Genomic DNA, 20,446 nt, shown 5'->3' with positions numbered 1-20,446 from the left:
GTGATCTGATACTTGAGCTGCTCCACTTCGTCCTTACTCATAATTTTTTTGTTTTCAAAAATATATAGATATACATATGAGGCAGACGAAGACCACAGTGCCTCTAGTGGCCTCATTACAGGGAATCTTCTGCCAGGAATTCCGTCTGAATCACATATTTCAGAGATTTAGTGAAACCCTGGTGCAAGCGCTCAGCGCAGGATAAATGTGAGCTGAGCAATACTGCGGTATTTGGGAGGCAGAATGAACAAATCAACAGCAGGTGAAGAATTTGTTTTATTCATTTTTTACGCCGTTCCACGTGTATAAATGATTAGACAACTTTATTCTTCGGGTTGGTGTGAGTACAGCGATGCCAGATTCATATCAGGTTTTTATGGTTGGCAGCTGTCACATACTAGAAAATGCTTTTTTTTTTTGCAAATGCTAGTTTTTGCATCGCCTTATTTTGAGAGCTATAATTTTTCCATATTTCGGCCAACAGTCATTTAAGGGTTTGTTCTTTGTGGGGCAAGTTGACATTTTATTGGTACCATTTTTGGGCACGTGACATTTTTTGATCGCTTTCTATTTTGATTTTCGGGAGGCAAAATAAACAAAAAACAACAATTCAGGAATTGTGCTTTTTTTTTTATGTCGTTTCGCATGTGGTAAAATTGATCAGGCAGCTTTATTCTTCGGGTCAGCATGTTTAGGCAATACCACATTTATATCATATTTTTATGTTTTGGCGCTTTTACACAATAATAAATATTTTCATAGAAAAAAAAAATTTTGTATCGCTTTATTCTGAGAGCTAGAATTTTTTTATTTTTTGGGTGATGGCAGCTTTTTATGCAGGACAAGATGTTTTCAGTGGTGCCATTTTTATTTATATTTGTCTTTTTGACTGCGTTTTAGTCCACTTTTTGTTTGGTGGTATGATGATAAAGCACTGTTTTTTGCTTTGTTTTTTTTACTGTGTTCACTAAAGGGGTTAAAAAGTAAGACAGTTTTATAGGTCAGGTCGTTCTGGACGTGGCAATACCAAATATGTGTACTTTTTTTTTTCATAATAATATTTATGGGTACAATATATATATTTTATTATTTTTTTATTTTTAGTTTTATATTTTTACCATTTTTTTTCACTTTGTCTCTTTTTTACTTTGCCCCACTATGGAACTTTCATTTTTTGTAGGTTGATCGCTTTTATAGCATAGGGATGCAGGAGAATGAATGTCAGCACTGCACTGCAAGCAATCATGTTTGATCATGCACTGCCCATGATCAAACTAGTTTGATAGTGCCTGGTGACTCGATTGTCATCATGACAACGGGTCACAATAGTAACGATCGGGACCCCGCGATGACGTCATGGGGTCTCCGAACCCAGGTAAGAGGGACTTCGATTGCAGCATTTTGGGGGTTAATCTGCCAGGAGCAGTGCGAAACCGCTCCTGTCACCAAGTGCCGGGTATCAGTTGTCAGAATCAACTGACACCCGGCGACGATTGCGCCCACACAGCCTCTGTGTGGGTGCGATCGTTGATGTGCAATAATATGTACCTAGTCATTAAGGCACAGGGACGTTTTATTGCACCTCGCGTCAAAAAGGGGTTAAAAAAGGTTGTAACAAGTTAATTATAGTGTTATATAAAATGTATGGTAAAAGAAAAGGTGGTAATAACATTGGAAAGAAAATAACATACCAAGGCTAAGAGAATGTGAGTAGCATTCCGCTAGCAGCAGAAAAAGAACCAGCACTGTTAGCTCAAGACATCCAAGCAGTAGTACTACCAAACACAAGTCACAATGGTTCTCCTTTACCTCTGACAGTGACACCATCAGTTTGAGTCAGGGTTTTGTAAAAAAAATGATCTGTCTGATTACAAATGACTAATAGGGTTATTGTTTGGACCATTTTTTATTTTAAAAACATTAAAAGTCTATCAGTGCACTCAGTTTTATTAAATGGGCTGCTACTCTGACATTAGAAAAGCTTCCATTGTGTTAAAGAGTTTGTAAGGGGTTGGATAGAGTCCTAGGAGCTTTACAGAGCAACTGGTGGCTTTGCAGTATTGGTATTTCAGCTAATTGTTTCACTGAGAATCACATTTACTGGAAAAATTTGTCCAACCCGTCAAATTGAACTTTCAAAAGATTTGATCATCTCTAATGCTCAGTAATTTTTTTTTAATTCTGATAATGGATCAATTTTTTCATTGAATTAAACTGAAATAGTGCAAAGTATAAACCAGTTTTTTATTACAAGAGCCAATTCTTGTGTAAGTTAGTAAACGCTGTTAAAGTAAAGGCATAGATTGAGTGGAAACTTGTCAAAGACAGGACATGTAATAGAGCTGTTGGAGCAAGAGAGTTATAGGATCAAAAAGGCAGACAATATGTTGAAAGCATGAGGCAGAAATTAAAAATAAAAAAAAATATTTTATTTCTGATGCAAAGTATCAAAATGAATAATGTGCATTTTTTTTCATTTTCATGCAAATATAAAAAATATATATAACATATATAACAGTGGAGGAATATTTTGTTTAAAAAGCAATTATATCTATTTACAAAGAAAGGAAATGTCAAAACACCCACTGGCTACAACACCCAACAATACTGGGGTTATACTGTGACTTTCACAATCTCATTCTGATACATAAAATAGTCATTCCTGTGGTCAAATATAGTTCTGTTCAAAAGTTTATATACCCCGTCAGAATTTTTGCTTTCTTGGCCTCGTTTCCGAGGATATGAATGATAACTAAAAAACTTTTTCTCCACTCATGGTTATTGGTTGGGTGAAGGCACTTATTGTCAAAATACTGTGTTTTCTCTTTTTAAATCTTAGTGACAACCAAACACATCCAAATGACCCTGATCAAAAGTTCACATACCCTGGTGATTTTGGCCTGATAACATGCTCAGAATTTGACACAAATGGGTTTGAATGGCTACTAAACGTAACATCCTCACCTGTGACCTGTTTTCTTGTAATTAGTGTGTGTGCATAAAAGCTGAGTGAGTTTCTGGAAACAAAACAAACTCTGCCATCTTTCATCCAGCCACTGACGTTTCTGGATTGTAAGTCATGGGGAAAGCAAAAGAATTGTAAACGGATCTACTGGAAAAGGTAGTTGAACTGTATAACATAATAAAGGGATACAAAAAGGAATTGATAATGGCAGTCAGCAGCATTCAAACTGTGATTAACAAATGGAAAATCAGGGGCTCTGTAAAAAACAAACCACGGTCAGGTAGACCAACAAAGATTTCGGCCACAACTGCCAGGAATATTGTTGGGGATGCAAACAAAAACCCATAAATAACATCAGCTGAAATTCAGGACTCTCTGAAAACTAGTGGTGTGGCTGTTTCAAGATGCGCAATAAGGAGGCACTTGAAGAAAAATGGGCTGCATTTGGCTACAATACGCCAAACAGCACAGAGATAAGCTTCAAAACTTCTGGAACATGGTAATTTGGAGTGATGAGACCAAAATGTAACTTTTTGGCCACAACCATAAACCTTACATTTGGAGAGAGGTCAACAAGGCCTTTGATAAAAGGAACACCATTCCTACTGTAAAGCACAGAGGTGGATCGCTGATGTTTTGGAGATGTGAAAGCTACAAAGGCACAGGAAACTTGGTAAAAGTTGAAGGAAAGGTGAATGCAGCACGTTATTAGCAAATACTGGAGGCAAATTTGCACTCATCAGCCCATAAGCTGCGCATGGGATGCACTTGGACGTTCCAACATGACACAAAGCCAGGTCGACCTGTCATTGGCTACAGCAGAACAAAGTGAAGGTTCTGGAGTGGCCATCTCAGTCTCCAGACCTCAATATCATTGAGCCACTCAGGGGAGATCTCAAGCGCGCAGTTCATGTTGGACCGCCCAGTAATTTACAGGAACTGGAGGCTTTTTGCTAAGAAGAATGGGCAGCTTTACCATCTGAGAAAATAAGAACCTCATCCACAACTACCACAAAAGACTTCAAGCTGTCATTGATGTTAAGGAGGGCAATACAAGGTATTGAGAACTGGGGTATGTGAACTTTTGATCAGGGTCATTTGGATGCTTTTGGTTGTCATTAAGATTTAAAAAGAGAAAACACAGTAGTTTGACAATAAATGGCTTCACCCATCCAATAACTATGAGTGGAGAAAAAGTGTTTTTGCTATCATTCATATTTTCTGAAAGAAGCCCAAGAAAGCAAAAATTCTGCCGGGGTATGTAAACGTTTCAGCAGAACTGTACATTTGATGTCATGGTGTTTGGACTGTGTTTCCCCAACCATCCATTACAGCATGAAACATGCCTCCCTATTGTAGTTATACAAACAACTGATGGATTTCTTTTTCCAGTCATACTAATTGCCATTGGAAGTTTACAAAACATTTCAGGTTTTAGTTTACATGAAATTACATTCCTTCCATTTTTAAATTAGAAACATACATGAAACATTTAAACCACCATTGTTCACAATGTGAAGCTCATATCCTCAAATCTCCACAATGGCCAGGGCAGCAGATGGAATCCTTTAAGGGCATGTGCCCACGATACGTACCAGCCTGCGACCTCGGCGTTGTGGAATAGCTGGCGGCTTCCGCTCATTATGCAAATGAGCGGCGCCATTTTTTTTTCACCTGCGGAATTTACTCATAGAGGCTAGTCTATGGGGAAAGCCCGCATGTGGACCCGCAAGAGAAATTGACATACTGAAGTCTGGAAAGACACACTGCATGTCAGTTTCCGCGGGTGATCTCCAGGTGCACGGAGAAAACCCATCCACTATGCTGTAAAATCTGCAGCGTCAAACCCGCAGCGGCTCTGGATCATGTGCACATACCCTAAAGAAAATTATACATGCAGTTTTAGGTTTGGCACAGTTGTTTGTTCAGTGACACTTGTATTCAGATGTTTACTTAATATTAGCTAATAAATATGTATGCTAATGTTAAGCATGCTAATGTTAAGTATGAGATAAATATATATCTATGTATATCTATATCTCATTTCACAATGCAGAGGACTCTGATACCATTATGTTTTCCAATAGTTAACCACTATGAGAGTGGATCCCGTAAGGAAAGGTTTGGGAAGTTTTTCCTGAAACCTACTCTGGGAACTGTCACAATCTTTGGTTAGAAAGTTCTTTAGCATTAGTGTGAAGGCAGCATTTTTTCTTTCACAATTGTTCTTATCGCTCGTGGAATAAATGTTGATGACATGCATACACTTAAATGTAATTTCGCAATGCCTGGTTTTTGAGAATGCTATATAAAAAGCTTTCTAATTGTAAATGATCTTCATAGCCCAAAATAATTAAAAGTTAAAAAGGAGATGTCCACTACTTGGCAACCTCTTCCACTTAGCAAATTTGCCCATGATAAAACAAAACAAAAATAAAAATAAAACATATAATTACCTCCCAGACTAATGCCATTCCTCTAATGTCTGTGCTGTGCCTCCCAGGGAGGTCACATGACATTGTTATGTCACATAACTGCTGCAGCCAATGGGTGACCACTGATTGGCTGCAGCCATTCGGTATTCTGTCAGAGCAGAATAGTAAATGCTGTCACCACTTGATATTCTGTCAAAACTGCTTTGACAGAATAGAAAAGCCTGCAGCTGATCAGTGGCCACTAACTGGCTGCACTTGACATAACAGTGAGGTAAGTATGTTTTTTATGGACAATTTAGTATTTACGGGGAGACATAGCGCCACCATTGGAAGAAAAGTGCCAATCTGGGACGTAAGTGTATGTTTTTTTATTTTATAACAATTAAGCAGCCAGGGATGGATTTTCCAGTTCCCGTGGGTTATAAACAAACACTACAACCTATTAGGCAGCAGCACGGCAGGGAAACACATTTTTCTTGCTTCTGACAACAAATGATGATGCGGATATCAATAAGTATTTAATATACACATATCAGATATTTGGACTTGATAATTGTATGACCACTATAGAAAGAATTCTTAAATATTATGTAGCCACTAGACATCTGATTCATCATCAGGGATACCTTGTGATTTAAGGTCTGGTTCTTTTGCTGCCAGAAAAAAAATAACTGCATATTATTTGGCAGTTAAGGTGTTAAAAAGCCCCAACAACTCTTTGGTTCCTGGAAGTCTGACCTCAAAATATGTTTTGGGGCTGCTAATTTATGCTCCTCTTAGGGTTTCTGGTGTCTTAATTAAAGCAAGACCTGATTCGGGAGCTTACATATCCTGTAGCAAGGTCAGGGGCAACAGAATGACAAAAAGCAGCTCATGCACTGAATACCTCACTAGAATCACGGGGAGTCGGGGAGTCCACTTGATTCCACATATGCTGCTCAGGATTTATTTATATGCAGAAGCAGGAAGATAAGCGAGCAACAGGGTTTGTATAAAAGCCAAGGAAGGCTAACCAGATGTTCTTGTATTCTTTACAAGTAATCTCATTCTGTGGTTGCCCAAACATAACAATGCACAGTCTTTGCCATGCAATAGATGCAGGTGGCATTTTACAGTTAAAAACAAGCAATTCACGTGAACCTTAACAAATGTTTGTTAATCTAAAATACCAACAACATGGTTATGCCATACCAAAGTGAAATACCTGGAGTACCAGGCTTAAAAAATTGGTGGAATTTTGTCTCTGATTTTAATTTAAAGAAAATGTATCGTCATGGGGCTGCTGAAAGAATGAATACATTACTTTACTTTTGATAACAGTGCACTTGATCATAAAGTTTTGTTTTATAGATCCAATGCAGATTGGTGCAATGGAAATGCATTGGTTTGAAAAGCCTTGTAAAAAAGTACCCAAAGCTTATATAGCTAAGAAAGGAAAATACTTTTGTCCTCTAATATCCCAGATTGCTAAACGGTATTGCTTTTCTTAGTGTAGATTCAGTTCCTAGGGAGAGTATATACAAGAAAGCATGGCTTCAAAAGAGGAAAAAAATCCATCTAGATCCATCTACAGACTGCTACATTGTAAGTCAATGTTTGACTTTTACACAGCCTTAAAATATGACTATTCAGTTCTCTATCCTTGGACAATGAAACAGTGAAATGTATGAAGATAGCAATGAAGTATCCATGAGCTTGAAACCCACTGATCCTCCAGGGAGAGATAAAACATGTCTCAGAATCTCACATACATTGTTTAGACGCAACATTGAATTGCATCTTCTGTATAAGGGTTTATGTGTCGGAGATGGCGTGTACAAAAAAAAATTGTAATGTACCTAAAAATGTGAGTTTGGAAATGTCTCCCAAATGAATTTGCTGGCTTCACTTCATGACTTCTTACTCACAAGGATTTCCTTTTTCTGAGTAACCAGTAGATTAAGGCTATGACAGTAAAATTCAAGACTAAATCCACAGCATCTGGAATGAAGACTGTGTAATCATTGCTTCCAGAAGCTTGGAGATATCACTTGTTGTAAGTGAGGAATTAAATGAGGTACGAGAAGCTTGGTGTGAGGTAAAAGCCCAATCCTTAAATGTTTTTAGGGTTCTGATAACTCATCTTATTTTAAGGGTACATCTGCCTCCCCCCCCACACCCCGTCTCTGTTAACTGTGAAAGCAATAAAGCTTTAGAAGACTGCGTGATATGGAGGTCATGCATGATTTTAGCACTGTTAGGAGATAAATGAAGTGCTAACATGTAATAGGCGACAATGGTGTCAGGTTCTACATTCCTTTTAATAAAGCAGCCTTTCCTGTCTGTAAATAGTGGGCTCTACAAAAGAGTGCCTTGTGAACCTGTATTTGTATCATGATGCAAGTGGATCAGGCATTAAAACCAAACCAATGTTTTGATGCAGGTTAAACAAATATACTGAAAACCCCAGAGGCAACTGGAATGGAGATGTTTTTGAGCGGGCCGAGACTTCTGTGACCCTCAATATTCTGCATGTTTGCAGCAGACAAAGCTATTGTGGAACTTGGTTCTAATGTGTGGCAGAACATTATGCCCTAATGGCAACCTTTACAAGGCATGTTTTTTTTTTATTTATTTCTGCTTTCATATAGTCACTTTATATAAAAACATTAATCATAGGTTTCTACTGTGACAGTAGTAGCCTCTTATACCCTAAAACAAAAATGCAGCACTAAGTGCAAGGTATTCTCCACCCTCCATTCACCACAGATCAATAAAAAGAAAGGCTATATTAAATAAAACAATATATGTATGTGTGTGTAAATATAGATAGATAGACAGATAGATAAAAAGACAGACTCAGCAATGTTAATGATGTTATCAATAACATTTCTGAAATGAATAATCAAATATTATGTGGTATTATCTAATTCTCTAATTAAAGAAATATAATTCATATCACACCACTACTGTCTGCACCTTGGAAAGTAAAACTTAAGGAAATTTTGCTTGATATTTTTGAAAGCTCCAAAGGAGAAAGGCTGTGTACAATACTGCTTATGGGATGTCCCAGCACTGGAAAGGAGACTTGGTCTTGGGGTCACATAGGGTTTCTTACAAGGCTCAGCGCCAGATACATTACAAGATTCCGGGTTACAGGCGTGTAAATGCCCGTGAAGACCGTGCCTTAACACATTCATGCCGGGAGTGGAAGCTGCACATCTGCGCCATCTGCTTACTTGTTCAAAGCTTTCTCCAGGTACTCCTGGATCCACTTAATCTTAGGGTCCAAACAAATCTGTTTGCCGTTGTGCTTAAGACGAGCCCTGTAAAACATTGTGATACAGTAAAGTAAGAGAAAGTGATATAGGTTGGGGGAATAATAAGGGCTAAAATTATGTGCGTTAATACGTGACTTTAAAAGTAAGTGTGATATAAATGTGTTGTCTGGAACCCCAAGTAAGATCCTGGTAATTGTTCTTAAAGTTTAATGGCTAAAATATATATCACAACAATATCTGCTTTGGATTCTCTGAAGAGTAAGAATTACACGATTACAAATAGCTTTGCTGAAGCAAGGGCATAGCAATAAGTGCCGTACATGACTTCCTTATGTTACTCATATCTTTTTCTGAAGCTCTTGCGGAGTCTGTGTTTGCACTTTTATATAAAATGAGGTCTGCTTCACTTTAGAGAAATCTTGACATTTTCCCCATGTTGCCCCTTCTGGGAGCCTTCCTTGTTTTCTTTTAAAATCAGCATGTTTTGTTACTTTGTACTTACACAATCTGCAGAGAGCAGTTGGTGGTGGACAGAATCTTCAGGTGTTTGATGTTGCTCTTGGACACATTACTTTCAAAGTATCTACAGGGACATCGGTAAGTCAAGCTGACCGGCTTCTCTGTGGGGACAAAACACAAACATTAGGAGTATAACCCCAGCCGGAGAACTGGCATTACAAAACAATTTGTCATTACTGCATGCCGCAGGGCAATCTGTTCTTAAAGTTGAAACTATTTTTGAGACATTATGTGAATAAAGATACTAACATGTAAAAACGTAAAGAAAAAGAACTAACTCTAATAACTTGCAGATGTATCTGGCTGCTTGGAGGCTATAGTGAATTAGCTGAAAGAAACTAATCTGGTAGTAAAAATTCTTAACTATCACTGTTATATCTAAAAGCATTAAATGTGTTAAAATTAAAAGAAAAAATGCAATATTCACATAATGGCTCCTTTTCAATACCAATGCAACCGCTATGATGGTAACTGCCATTCCTGCAGCAATAATATCATGTCCTTCATTTATATGACTGCTGCAGCTAATCACTGATTTTAGTGGTGAACAATAGGACTGAGATTGGATGCACCGGTGATGTGCAAGACAGGCATTACAAAATTGCTGGGGGACTATAAGTGACTATTGGAGCAGCAAAAAGGGAAATTTCAGCATACTTTTAAGAAATACCAAATATCTTTAAAGGAGTTGTATATAAAAAAAAAGTCTCCATTTTTTTCTTCACAGAAATAGTGCCAGTCTAGTTATTCGGTTTTGGATTGTATTGCAGCTCAATCTTGATTACTTGAATGGGATTGAAGTGCAATGCCAGTCACTGCCCATAGTAGGTTTTGTATTTTTTCTGTAAAAATAAAAATATCCTTTTTTTATTTGTGAGGAAACCCCTTGAATCTATCTAAAAAAGTAGACAGGAGGCAGCACACCAATAGAGTGTACAAAAGTTTATTGATTATTTATAAGCCCATTGTGGCAATGTTTGATTTCCAATATGTGAACCTTTTTCAATCAGTGCAAAGACCATATATTTAAAGGTGCAATGAGAATAATTATGCATAATTAATAAAACACGTGTTAATCTCATGTAGCATTATAATAAAACACATACAGTTCTGCGCAAAATTTTACATACCCAGACAGAATTTTTGCTTTCTTGACCTTGTTTCAGAGAATATGAATGATAACGAAAAAATGTTTTCTCCACTCATGGTTATTGGTTGGGTGAAGCCATTTATTGTCAAACTACTGTGTTTTCTCTTTTTAAATCTTAATGACAACCAAAAAAATCCAAATGACCCTGATCAAAAGTTCCCATACCAAAGTTCTCAATACCGTGTATTGCCCTCTTTAACCTCAATGACAGCTTGAAGTCTTTTGTGGTAGTTGTGGTTGAGGTTCTTTATTTTCTCAGATGGTAAAGCTGCCCATTCTTCTTAGCAAAAAGCCTCCAGTTCCTGTAAATTCCTGGGCTGTCTAGCATGAACTGCGCGCTTGAGATCTCCCCAGAGTGGCTCAATGATATTGAGGTCAAAAGACTGAGATGGCCACTCCAGAACCTTCACTTTGTTCTGCTGTAGCCAATGACAGGTCTACCTGGCCTTGGGTTTTGGATCGTTGTAGTGTTGGAACGTCCAAGTACGTACCATGCGCAGCTTCCGAGCTGATGAGTGCAAATTTGCCTCCAGTATTTGCTGATAACATGCGGCATTCATCTTTCCTTCAACTTTTACCAAGTTTTCTGTGCCTTTGTAACTCACACATCCCCAAAACATCAGCGATCCACCTCTGTGCTTTACAGTAGGAATGGTGTTCCTAGTTGACCTCTCTCCAAATGTAATGTGTTTGGTTGTGGCCAAAAAGTAAAATTTTGGTCTTATCACTCCAAATTACCATGTTCCAGAATTTTTGAGGCTTATCCCTGTGCTGTTTGGCTTATGGTAGGCAAGATACTTTGTGGCATTTGCGCAGTAATGGCTTTCTTCTTGCGACTCGACCATGCAGCCCATTTTTCTTCAAGTGCCTCCTTATTGTGCATCTTGAAACAGCCACACCGCTAGTTTTCAGAGAGTCTCCAGTGAAAGGTGACCTGCTGGCAGTTCCAGTGTTTCAAGGAGTGCGACGGGCCACCTTTCAATACATCTCTATGAGAACATTGTTATGGTCCTTATAGACTTGCACTGAGCTCTTGTGAGCTGTTGTGCATGTAAGACAATCCTCTGTCCATGGCGCATGCGGAGATGACTCCCGCCCTACACCTGTTATTGTACACTCACAACTACCACTTCCTTGTCCGAGCAGTGTTCAGTTGTCCCTACCTCAGTCCTTGGAACGCAAGCACAAATATGAAGCCAACGTCCCACAGGCCACACTACTAAACTCACACATTTTGCAAATGCTCGGGGAGCTGGAAGCTTTCTGCAACCTGATGGCGGCTGCTGTCCCTTGGTACTCAGTCCCCGGCTGCCACTATTTCTCCCAGTGTGCCTTCCCCGCATTACATAAACACATTTCCTAGAACAATAGCCGTGCTCTCAAAAATGCAGTAACTGGGAAGGTCCACCTAACCACAGACAAGTGGACAAGTGCTTGTGGGAGGGACGGTACATCTCGCTGATGGCACACTAAGTTAATATAGTGGAAGCAGGGACCCAGTCGGACTTTGGGATGGAACACGTCCTCCCGACGCAGAGGATTGCACTACCTGGGTTAATCAGGGTTGCCCCCACATTTTACAGCTCCTGCACCTCCTCCTCCTTCTTCTCTTCAGCCTCCATCTCTGAAATGACCACATCAGTCACACGCTGGAAGCACTGCAGCACTGCCTTGGCCAAGCGGCAACAGGCTGTGCTGAAGCTAATATGCTTAGGTGGCAAACCGCACACTGCTGAAGAGTTGTTGACAGCCCTAAAAGAGCAGGCAGATCTATGGCTGTCACCACTGATACTACAGCCAGGCATAGTCATTTGTGGCAATGGCTGAAACCTGGTGGCAGCTCTGAAGCAAGGCAAGCTCACACACATACCATGCCTGGCCCATGTGCTCAACCTAGTGGTTCAGCAGTTTCTCAAAACTTACCCGAATCTGACGGATCTGCATGTCAAATTACACCGCATGTGTGCCCATTTTAGAAGGTCAACTACAGCTACCGCTGCCCTTGCTGTGCTTCAGCAGTGTTTGCAGCTTCCAGCTCACCAACTGATATGCGATGTCCCCACGTGTTGGAACTCAACGTTGCATAGGTTGGGAAGGATTTGTGAGCAGGACAGGGCAGTTGTTGACTACCAGCTTCAAAACATCCGTCGGTATTAAGGTCAGCCTCGCACATAAGAGCTCAGGAGTGGACATGGATGTTAGACATGTGTGCCATCCTCCAAAACTTTGAGGACTCAACCAAAATGGTGAGCGGCGATGATGCAATAATTAGCATCACCATCCCACTTCTCTGTCTTTGGAAATGACAGCTGCTCACAATTAAAGGGGAGGCATTGCAGGAGGAGCACGATGAGATGGAGCAAGGAAACATACAGGGTGATTCCACAGAGCCCAGTCTCATCTCATCCCAATGTGGATTGGGTAACAATGAGGAAGAGGAGGAGGAGGAAGAACAGCAGCTAGTTTCCTGCGCTATAGATGGTACTACCCACACAACTGTCATACAGTCTTTTCTGCATGGATGAGGAGAGGAGAAGAAGGATGAGGAGGAAAGCATGGTCAGTCGTCCTCTTGGTGAGGACATGGAAGACTTGCCAGTTAGCAGTCTGGCACACATGACTGAGTTTATGTTACACTGCCGTTCCCGTGACCTTCGCGTTGTCCAAATTTTGGGTGACAGACATTACTGGTTGGTGACACTTCTAGACCCACGCTACAAAGAGAACTTTCTATCTCTCATACCCACGGCGGACAGGTCTGCTAAAATGGTGCCGTACCAGAAGGCCCTTGTTGCAGAATTATTAAAAAAATTCCCATCTGAAAATGCTGGCAGCAGAGGTCACAGTTTGTTGGACAACAAAGGAGTACAGGCAAGAGAGACACATACGATGCAGCAGAGGCAAGGGAACACTGTCAAAGGTCTGGGACAGTTTTCTCAGATCCTCCCATCGCACTGGCCCTGATGCGTGGGGTACCCTCACAATGAGGGATAATTTTATGAAGATGCTGAAGGAGCACTTTGCCGACCATACCAACGTCCTCCGTGATTCCTCTGTGCCTTATAATTATTGGGTATCCAAGCTAGACACATGGCATGAACTGGCTCTCTACACCTTGGAGGTCCTGGCCTGTCCTGCCACTAGCATTTTGTCAGAGCGGGTTTTTAGTGCCACCGGGGGAATTTTAACTGATAGGCACATCCGGCTGTCAACTGAAAATGCTGACAGGCTGACTCTTATAAAAATGAACAAGGGCTGGATTGGGCCAGACTTGTCAACACCACCGAATGATAGCAGCGGAACATAAACTCAAATCCAGTGTCTTCTTTTTAGGAGGTCTATTCCCATGCACCTTGTCAGGAAGATATTGAGAAATATTGAACATATACTTTCTTGCTTCCCCTGACCCCCCTCACCACTCCCTTATCCATCTTTTGTAACGAGACAAGAGCTGACAGTCCACGCAGCTGTCTGTATGCAAGTAACAGTGCAAGAAGCTCAATAGCCTACTCTACTTAACATATGAATGAATTTCCTCTTAACACAGACCTGGGATAGATTGACACCTTCCAGCATAGGGGCAGAGATGGCAGGAAGGTGAAAATGGCTCGATTAGTCTCAAAGATAGTTTAAACAAAGACTGCAGGATTTTCGGAGCCGATACGAAATATGGAATAACTAAAATTCCACACATCCGGTAATGATGGGACCCATATTTTTAGGTGCAGGGTCAGCTATGGAACGATAGAAATATTTTCTGTCGATGAAAAACCCTCCATGGAGCTGTAGCACAAAAACACCAGAACAGCAGACTGCAACTATGCGATGTGTGGTCTCTAAATGAAGGTAAAATCATAATAGAAAATATGGTACCACTTTTGGGCTTCTGGGATCAACGAGCGATAAGTTATCCCAAAAAAACTGATTTTTAATACAAACATGAAGAGTGGAGTCCAGGCCCTGTGATGTCAGCACAGGGGGTGTGTGGGCAGATATTCCCCTTCGGCATAAAAGAGACAAGGGAAGATTGATCCATACTCATTGCAGGGAGCATATGTATCATAAGCAAGGGGTCACATTCCGCTGAACGGTCATAAGGATAGCTCCCATCCGGGTATATTGAATCATCGCAGTGATCTTTATAGAGTAAGTTTCCCCTTTAATCCCTATTATTTTGTGTAACTGCTATGTATTGTAATGTCTCCTTTGTAAAATCCTTGTATATATTTTTCCCAAACACTGCCTGCCTTTTTGATGAAATATAACATTTAAAAGTTCTGTTTCTTTTGTCTTGTAATTGTTACCTCCCCCAAAGCCATATACGTTACCAGAACACAGACGTCTGCCCCGGCCTGTATTATATTTCATATATGGACGGTAGTGGCAGCGAATAAATATTAATAATTGGGCTATCGTGAAGCTGACAGTGACCGTGTACACATATTACATTGTGGAATCCGTAGGTGTGATGCCATACTCTCACTGGTCACTTGCCGATACCTAAGGAGTGAGTAGTCTGGATCGTGTGCTCGCGATTCCAGACAAAATCTGTGATACAGTGACGGCACGGTGAGATATTGCGTAATCTCCCCAGTGTCATCACTGTGGAATACGTGACACACCTCTTCACTCCCAGAAATGGGTATATTCTTCATGATTTTATCTATTTTCTGTTGTCCTCCTCATCCTCCACCACCATATCACCATGGTGGCCTTGATGCTACGCCCACAGTTTTTTTAAAGGGTGTTTATAATGCCCGTACTAAATGTTTGTTATACAATATGTTCATGTATACCCACCAGGAGTAAATATTTTTCAGCCCATGCAGTGCATTGCCATTACAAGTATAGGAGATCCGCTCCTTTATAATGTGAATTTTTTTTTAATGAGGCCCTCCTGTATGTCTCTTCCAAGGGGCAGTGGAGTGCGTCCAAATTTTTGGCAGCCCTTGCAGTCAGTGCATATGCAAGAACAGTATAGGACACCCGCTCCTTTATAATGGGAACATTTTTTTAATGAAACCCTCCTCTACGTCTCTGCCAAGGGGCAATGGAGTGCGTCCAAATTTTTGCCAGCCCTTTCAATCACTGCATATGCAAGAACAGTATAAGACACCCGCTCCTTTATAATGGGAACATTTTGTTACTGAGGCCCTCCTCTATGTGTCTTTAAATTGGTATTGGGGTTTTTCCAAAATTTAGGCAGCCATTGCAGTCACTGCATACGCAATAACTGTATAGCAGAACAGCTCCTTTATAATGGGAACATTTTTTTACTGAGGCCCAGCTCTATATGTCTCTTCAAAGGGGTATTGGGATGCGTTGAAAATGTAGGCAGCCATTGCAGTCACTGCATACGCAATAACAGTATAGCAGAACCGGTCCTTTATAATGGGAACATTTTATTACTGTGGCCCTCCTCTATGTGTATTTAAATTGGTATTTGGGTTCTTCCAAAATTTAGGCAGCCATTGCAGTCACTGCATACAAAATAACTGTATAGCAGAAGCGCTCCTTTATAATGGGAACATTTTTTACTGAGGCCCTCCTCTATGCCTCTTAAAAGGGGTATTGTTTTTTTTTCAAATTTTGGGAAGCCCTTACAGTCACTGAATACGCTATAACACTATAGGAGACCCGCTGCTTGATTATCGGAACAACAAAGCATAGCCAGCTGATGGACTTCTAACAATTGTGAGGGACGACTGCTGGTCCTTTATGAATAGTAAGGGCCACCTGATAGCCTTATAAAAATAGGCTTTGTGACTTTCAGAGTCCCTCCTTCATCAATGAAACAGGATGTGTCTGACCATGTTTCACACACCACATGGGCAGATAAGGTAGTAAAATGTTAAAATGACATTTACCAGTGAATGTATTTTTTACCTTTGAAAGCGAAAAGTGTAAATAACGCATCAAAAAAGCTACGTGTGAACATAGCTCAAAGTGTGGATGAGCATTTTTTTGGGGGGTTATTTATTTTGCCTTATATGCAAGTCATTACCAGAAAGGATGTTTCTTAACATTTTTTCCAGGAAAATCCATTTTGGCTTCGTTTTTGTATGTTTTATTGTGAGGCAGATAAATTGGCACTTAGCTGCCTTCTTATTCGGCTTATTTGAATGTTTTTTAACCTCCAGCTATAAAGAATTATATTCTGGAAGGAAAGGAAGCTAAACTGAGCAAGGGAAATGGAAGTTTAATGGCAGCAAAAGGGATTAACCCCTTTTGTGCTACAAGGATGCAAAGTACGGGGCTTAAACCATGTTCTAAGAAAACAAAGTAAAAACGAATAATATTACTACATTATTTGATATCAAGCTCCAAGTTAAAAGTCACTTTTTTTTTAATTTTAAAGAAGCATGAATGATTCATCTGTAGATCCTTCAGATGAGCTGGTAATATACACAAGGTTGCAAAAGTGCAATACAATATTATTATTTTTTTTAATCATAGACAAGTAAAAATGTTACTTTATATCAAGGATTTGTATTTTGTGCTATGGAGCCCTAACAGAAAAAGTGCCCAGACCTGATCCTGTCCCTTTTTTGAGCTGGTGAAAGTCCATGAAAACTCCTCTCTGTATTGTTTGCTAGCAATAGAAATGGCCCAAAGGTTAGGGAAAGGGGCAAAGAGGGAAACAAACAGCAGAGCCTTCTATCATGTCTGGCCACATCTGACAAGAATGAGAAGGCTCAAGTTTCCGCTTCAAGAAGAGCCCCCTTCTTTTCTGCATGTGGTATTAGTTCACTCCAGAAATATTTGGTCTCCAAAGTGAATCCAGTAATATGGTACCAAATAGGCCTATAGTTAGTGATGGCCGAACCCGTTACTGTTCGGGTTTGGCTAATATAGCCAAATACCGAAAAGTTTTTTAAAAGTTCGGGTTCGGGTACCATAACAGTACCTGAACCCAAACACGGACCCCATTCATTTGAATGGGGACACGAATTTACGTGGTTTCCAGCTCTGTCATTTGCATGACAGCGCAGGAAACACTGGCTCTGATCGGCGGTAATTGCATTACCGTGGTCAGAGCGCTGTGACATGATGCTGACAGGTGTCAGCATGATGCCACAGCTGTGACAGGTGACCCGGCAGTAATTAGCTTACGGGGGGTCATAGGCGCCGGCTGATGGTACTACTACCACCATCAGCCGGCACCTACTTCCATAGAAAACAGCGGGCACAGGCGCTGCTGGATAAGAGAAGTAGTCTCCCATCCACCGGCGTTTGTGCTCTGCTGAGTGTAAAAAAAGAAATGTTAAAATTAATAAAAAAATATTAAAATAAAAATAAAACACATTATGCACATTGTATGTGACTGCTCTGTTAATTTGCTGGCAATACACTGACTCAGTGTATTCCCGGCAAATCAGGTCACCGCATGCGCAGTGAGTGTTTTCCCATGCATGCAATGAGTTCAACTTAGTTCAACTCATTGCATGCGTGGGAAAATACTCACTGCACATGCGGTGACCTGATTTGCCGGGAATACACTAAGTCAGTGTATTGCTGGCAAATGAACAGAGCAGTCACATACAATGTGGCTGCTCTGTTCATGGGATCTTCGTGGGACCTTCGTTATTTGGACTGGTTTATTATTTTATTTTTATTACAGGGGACATTGGCTTCAGCTGGAATTGGTATAATGGTAAGTATGGTTTAATTTAAAACAATAAAGGGTGTCTTTTTATTTAAAATAAAATATTTTATTCTGGATGTGGGTGTTTTTATTTTACATTTTACCTTCACTATGGGATTAGTAATGGGGACGTCTTACAGACGCCTCTCCATTACTAACCTTGACTTGTTGTCAGCTGGCATTATAAGCTGACATCAACCCTAACCCTATAACCCCACTGCCACCGCTACAGGGCAGCGGGTAAAGTGAGGCTAAGTGGCACGCCATTTTTTTTCCAGAAATGTACTCATTTTTTAAATAAATTACATGAACAGTAAGGTATACACGCAAAGCACTGATTATATATATCACATATTTATATCTATATGTAAATCTATCTATTATTTATCATCTATATATCTGGCTATCCATATATCGATCGATCTATTATCTATTTATCTATCTATCCATTTATCTATTTACTATATTTTGACCTAATGATCTGTTGACCTAATTATCCATCGAAGATACATAATAGATAGATATATGGTTATATAGATATACTGATAGATAGATAGATAGATACTAGATAGATAATAGATCAATAGATAGATACATGGATAGATAAATTGATAAATAGATTTATAGATAGATAGAAAATAGTTAGATATATTGATAGATATATGGTTATATTTCTAGATAACAGATATATGGATAGATAGATAAATAGATTAATAGATATATGGATAGATGGATATATTATTTATTTATATATATACAGTACAGACCAAAAGTTTGGACACACCTTCTCATTTAAAGATTTGGTGACCCCTTTTGACATGTAAAGCGTAACTGAATAAATGTCGCTGTCACAGTAATAATAATTATAGTACTTGTACTTTGGGTCAATTGATGGCACTTCCCAGGTGACTACACCTAATTTGATGTGTGTTGGCAGATTTTGTCCCGTTTCTAGGTGTTGTCTATGCATTTTTTTGGTCCCTCTATTGACTCTTATGGGATTCGGTAATGTTCGACGAACATTCGGCGAATAAATTCGGCTAATATCAATTTGTTCGGTGAACTTTTCCGAACCGAACATTAAAATGTTCGCTCATGCCTAATTGTAACATAGGAGAGATTCTGAGGAGAGAACAGATCCCATTGTTTGCTATGAGATCTTCACATTCTTCTAGCACACCGTTATTGTATTGGAACCCTTCAATTATGTTATCTGGCTCTTTGAATAAGAAAAGTATAAGAAAAATGCTACAAGTTATGTATCTGAGCTCATTCTCCCATTTGCAGTAGAAACTAATGAAAAAGTCAGATGACAACTGATACAGTAGACTTGGAAATATGTAAATCAAACATAATCTGCTCTGGTAGACTCTTTTTAGTTTCCTTGCAGTGACCATTGCGGAGAAACAAGCATCTGATGGCACCCTTGATTGTAATATGAGAGATGTTATTTGTGATGAGACAACCTACTTATTTTTTGGTGTGGATGCATTTTGAACCCCATCTGATTTAATGTTTTTCTAAATTACATTACTGAAAGCAAATATAGATTTTCAACTATAGTTTTGGCTGCTTATTAAAGTCATTTTTATCGAGGCGTCTGGGTCTTTTTTACACATCTAGAATTTTTACACACAATTTAACGTGCTTCCATTAACCATCTGCTTATAGTACAGCATTTCACATGACAAAGCCGCATTCATCTCTGAAGTCACTTCAGAGTCGCTTAATGTGTGCCCCACACTCACTGCATTCTTGGGTCTGTCTGCTGCATATATCATCTATCTGTGTTTAACTATAGTAAAAGGGTCAGCCTGGAATGTCTCAATATGATTAACATGGCGGGAACTGGGAGTCAGTGTGCTGCCAAATGGGCCCGGTGTCAAATGTTTAATTTATATAAAGTGTATGTGTACTAATGTAAACAGTTCTGTCCTCGCTACAATTAGGCATCTTGTAAAAGATTGTGTTCTTACATTTCATACCTACATGTATATTTGCAGATTCTATGTATAAATCAGCTTCACTCACTGGAGTGGAAGTTGTTATCAGAATTTTTTTTATCACTTCTCTGGCTGTGTTGCTATGATTTGTACCAAATTACACAAAGTGTTGCACAATTTGGAACACCTTACAGGCGCTTCTCACAAAATTAGAATATCATCAAAACGTTAATTTCAGTTCTTTAATACAAAAAGTGAAACTCATATACAGTCATTACAGAGTGATCTATTTCAAGTGTTTATTTCTGTTAATGTTGACGATTATGGCTTACAGCCAATGAAAACACAAAAGTCATTATCTCAGTAAATTAGAATAATTAACAAAAACACCTGCAAAGGCTTCCTACGCATTTAAAAAGGTCCCTTAGTCTGTTTCAGTAGGCTCCACAATCATGAGGAAGACTGCTGACTTGACAGATGTCCAGAAGGCAGTCACTGACACACTCCACAAGGAGGATAAGCCACAAAAG

General features: G+C 39.6%; 1 protein-coding gene across 1 annotated transcript in view; it reads right to left on the bottom strand.

Annotated features, from left to right (window-relative positions):
• The window catches only part of CXCL12 (C-X-C motif chemokine ligand 12), a 190,372-nt gene that overhangs the window by 140,146 nt on the left and 29,780 nt on the right, over positions 1 to 20,446 (bottom strand). The window contains exons 2-3 of the mRNA XM_073686121.1: positions 9,163 to 9,280; positions 8,619 to 8,705 (exon numbers count right to left, since the gene is read on the bottom strand). Of these exons, the coding sequence (XP_073542222.1) occupies positions 8,619 to 8,705; positions 9,163 to 9,280 (205 nt within the window). The remainder of the gene's footprint in view (positions 1 to 8,618; positions 8,706 to 9,162; positions 9,281 to 20,446) is intronic.

Source organism: Phyllobates terribilis, unplaced genomic scaffold (assembly GCF_046119375.1).
Source record: "Phyllobates terribilis strain yellow unplaced genomic scaffold, ASM4611937v1 Scaffold_5__5_contigs__length_657084704, whole genome shotgun sequence".
NCBI classification, from domain to species: domain Eukaryota; kingdom Metazoa; phylum Chordata; class Amphibia; order Anura; family Dendrobatidae; genus Phyllobates; species Phyllobates terribilis.
Note: the sequence above shows the minus strand (reverse complement) of the source record. Positions and strands in the feature narration are given on the sequence as shown.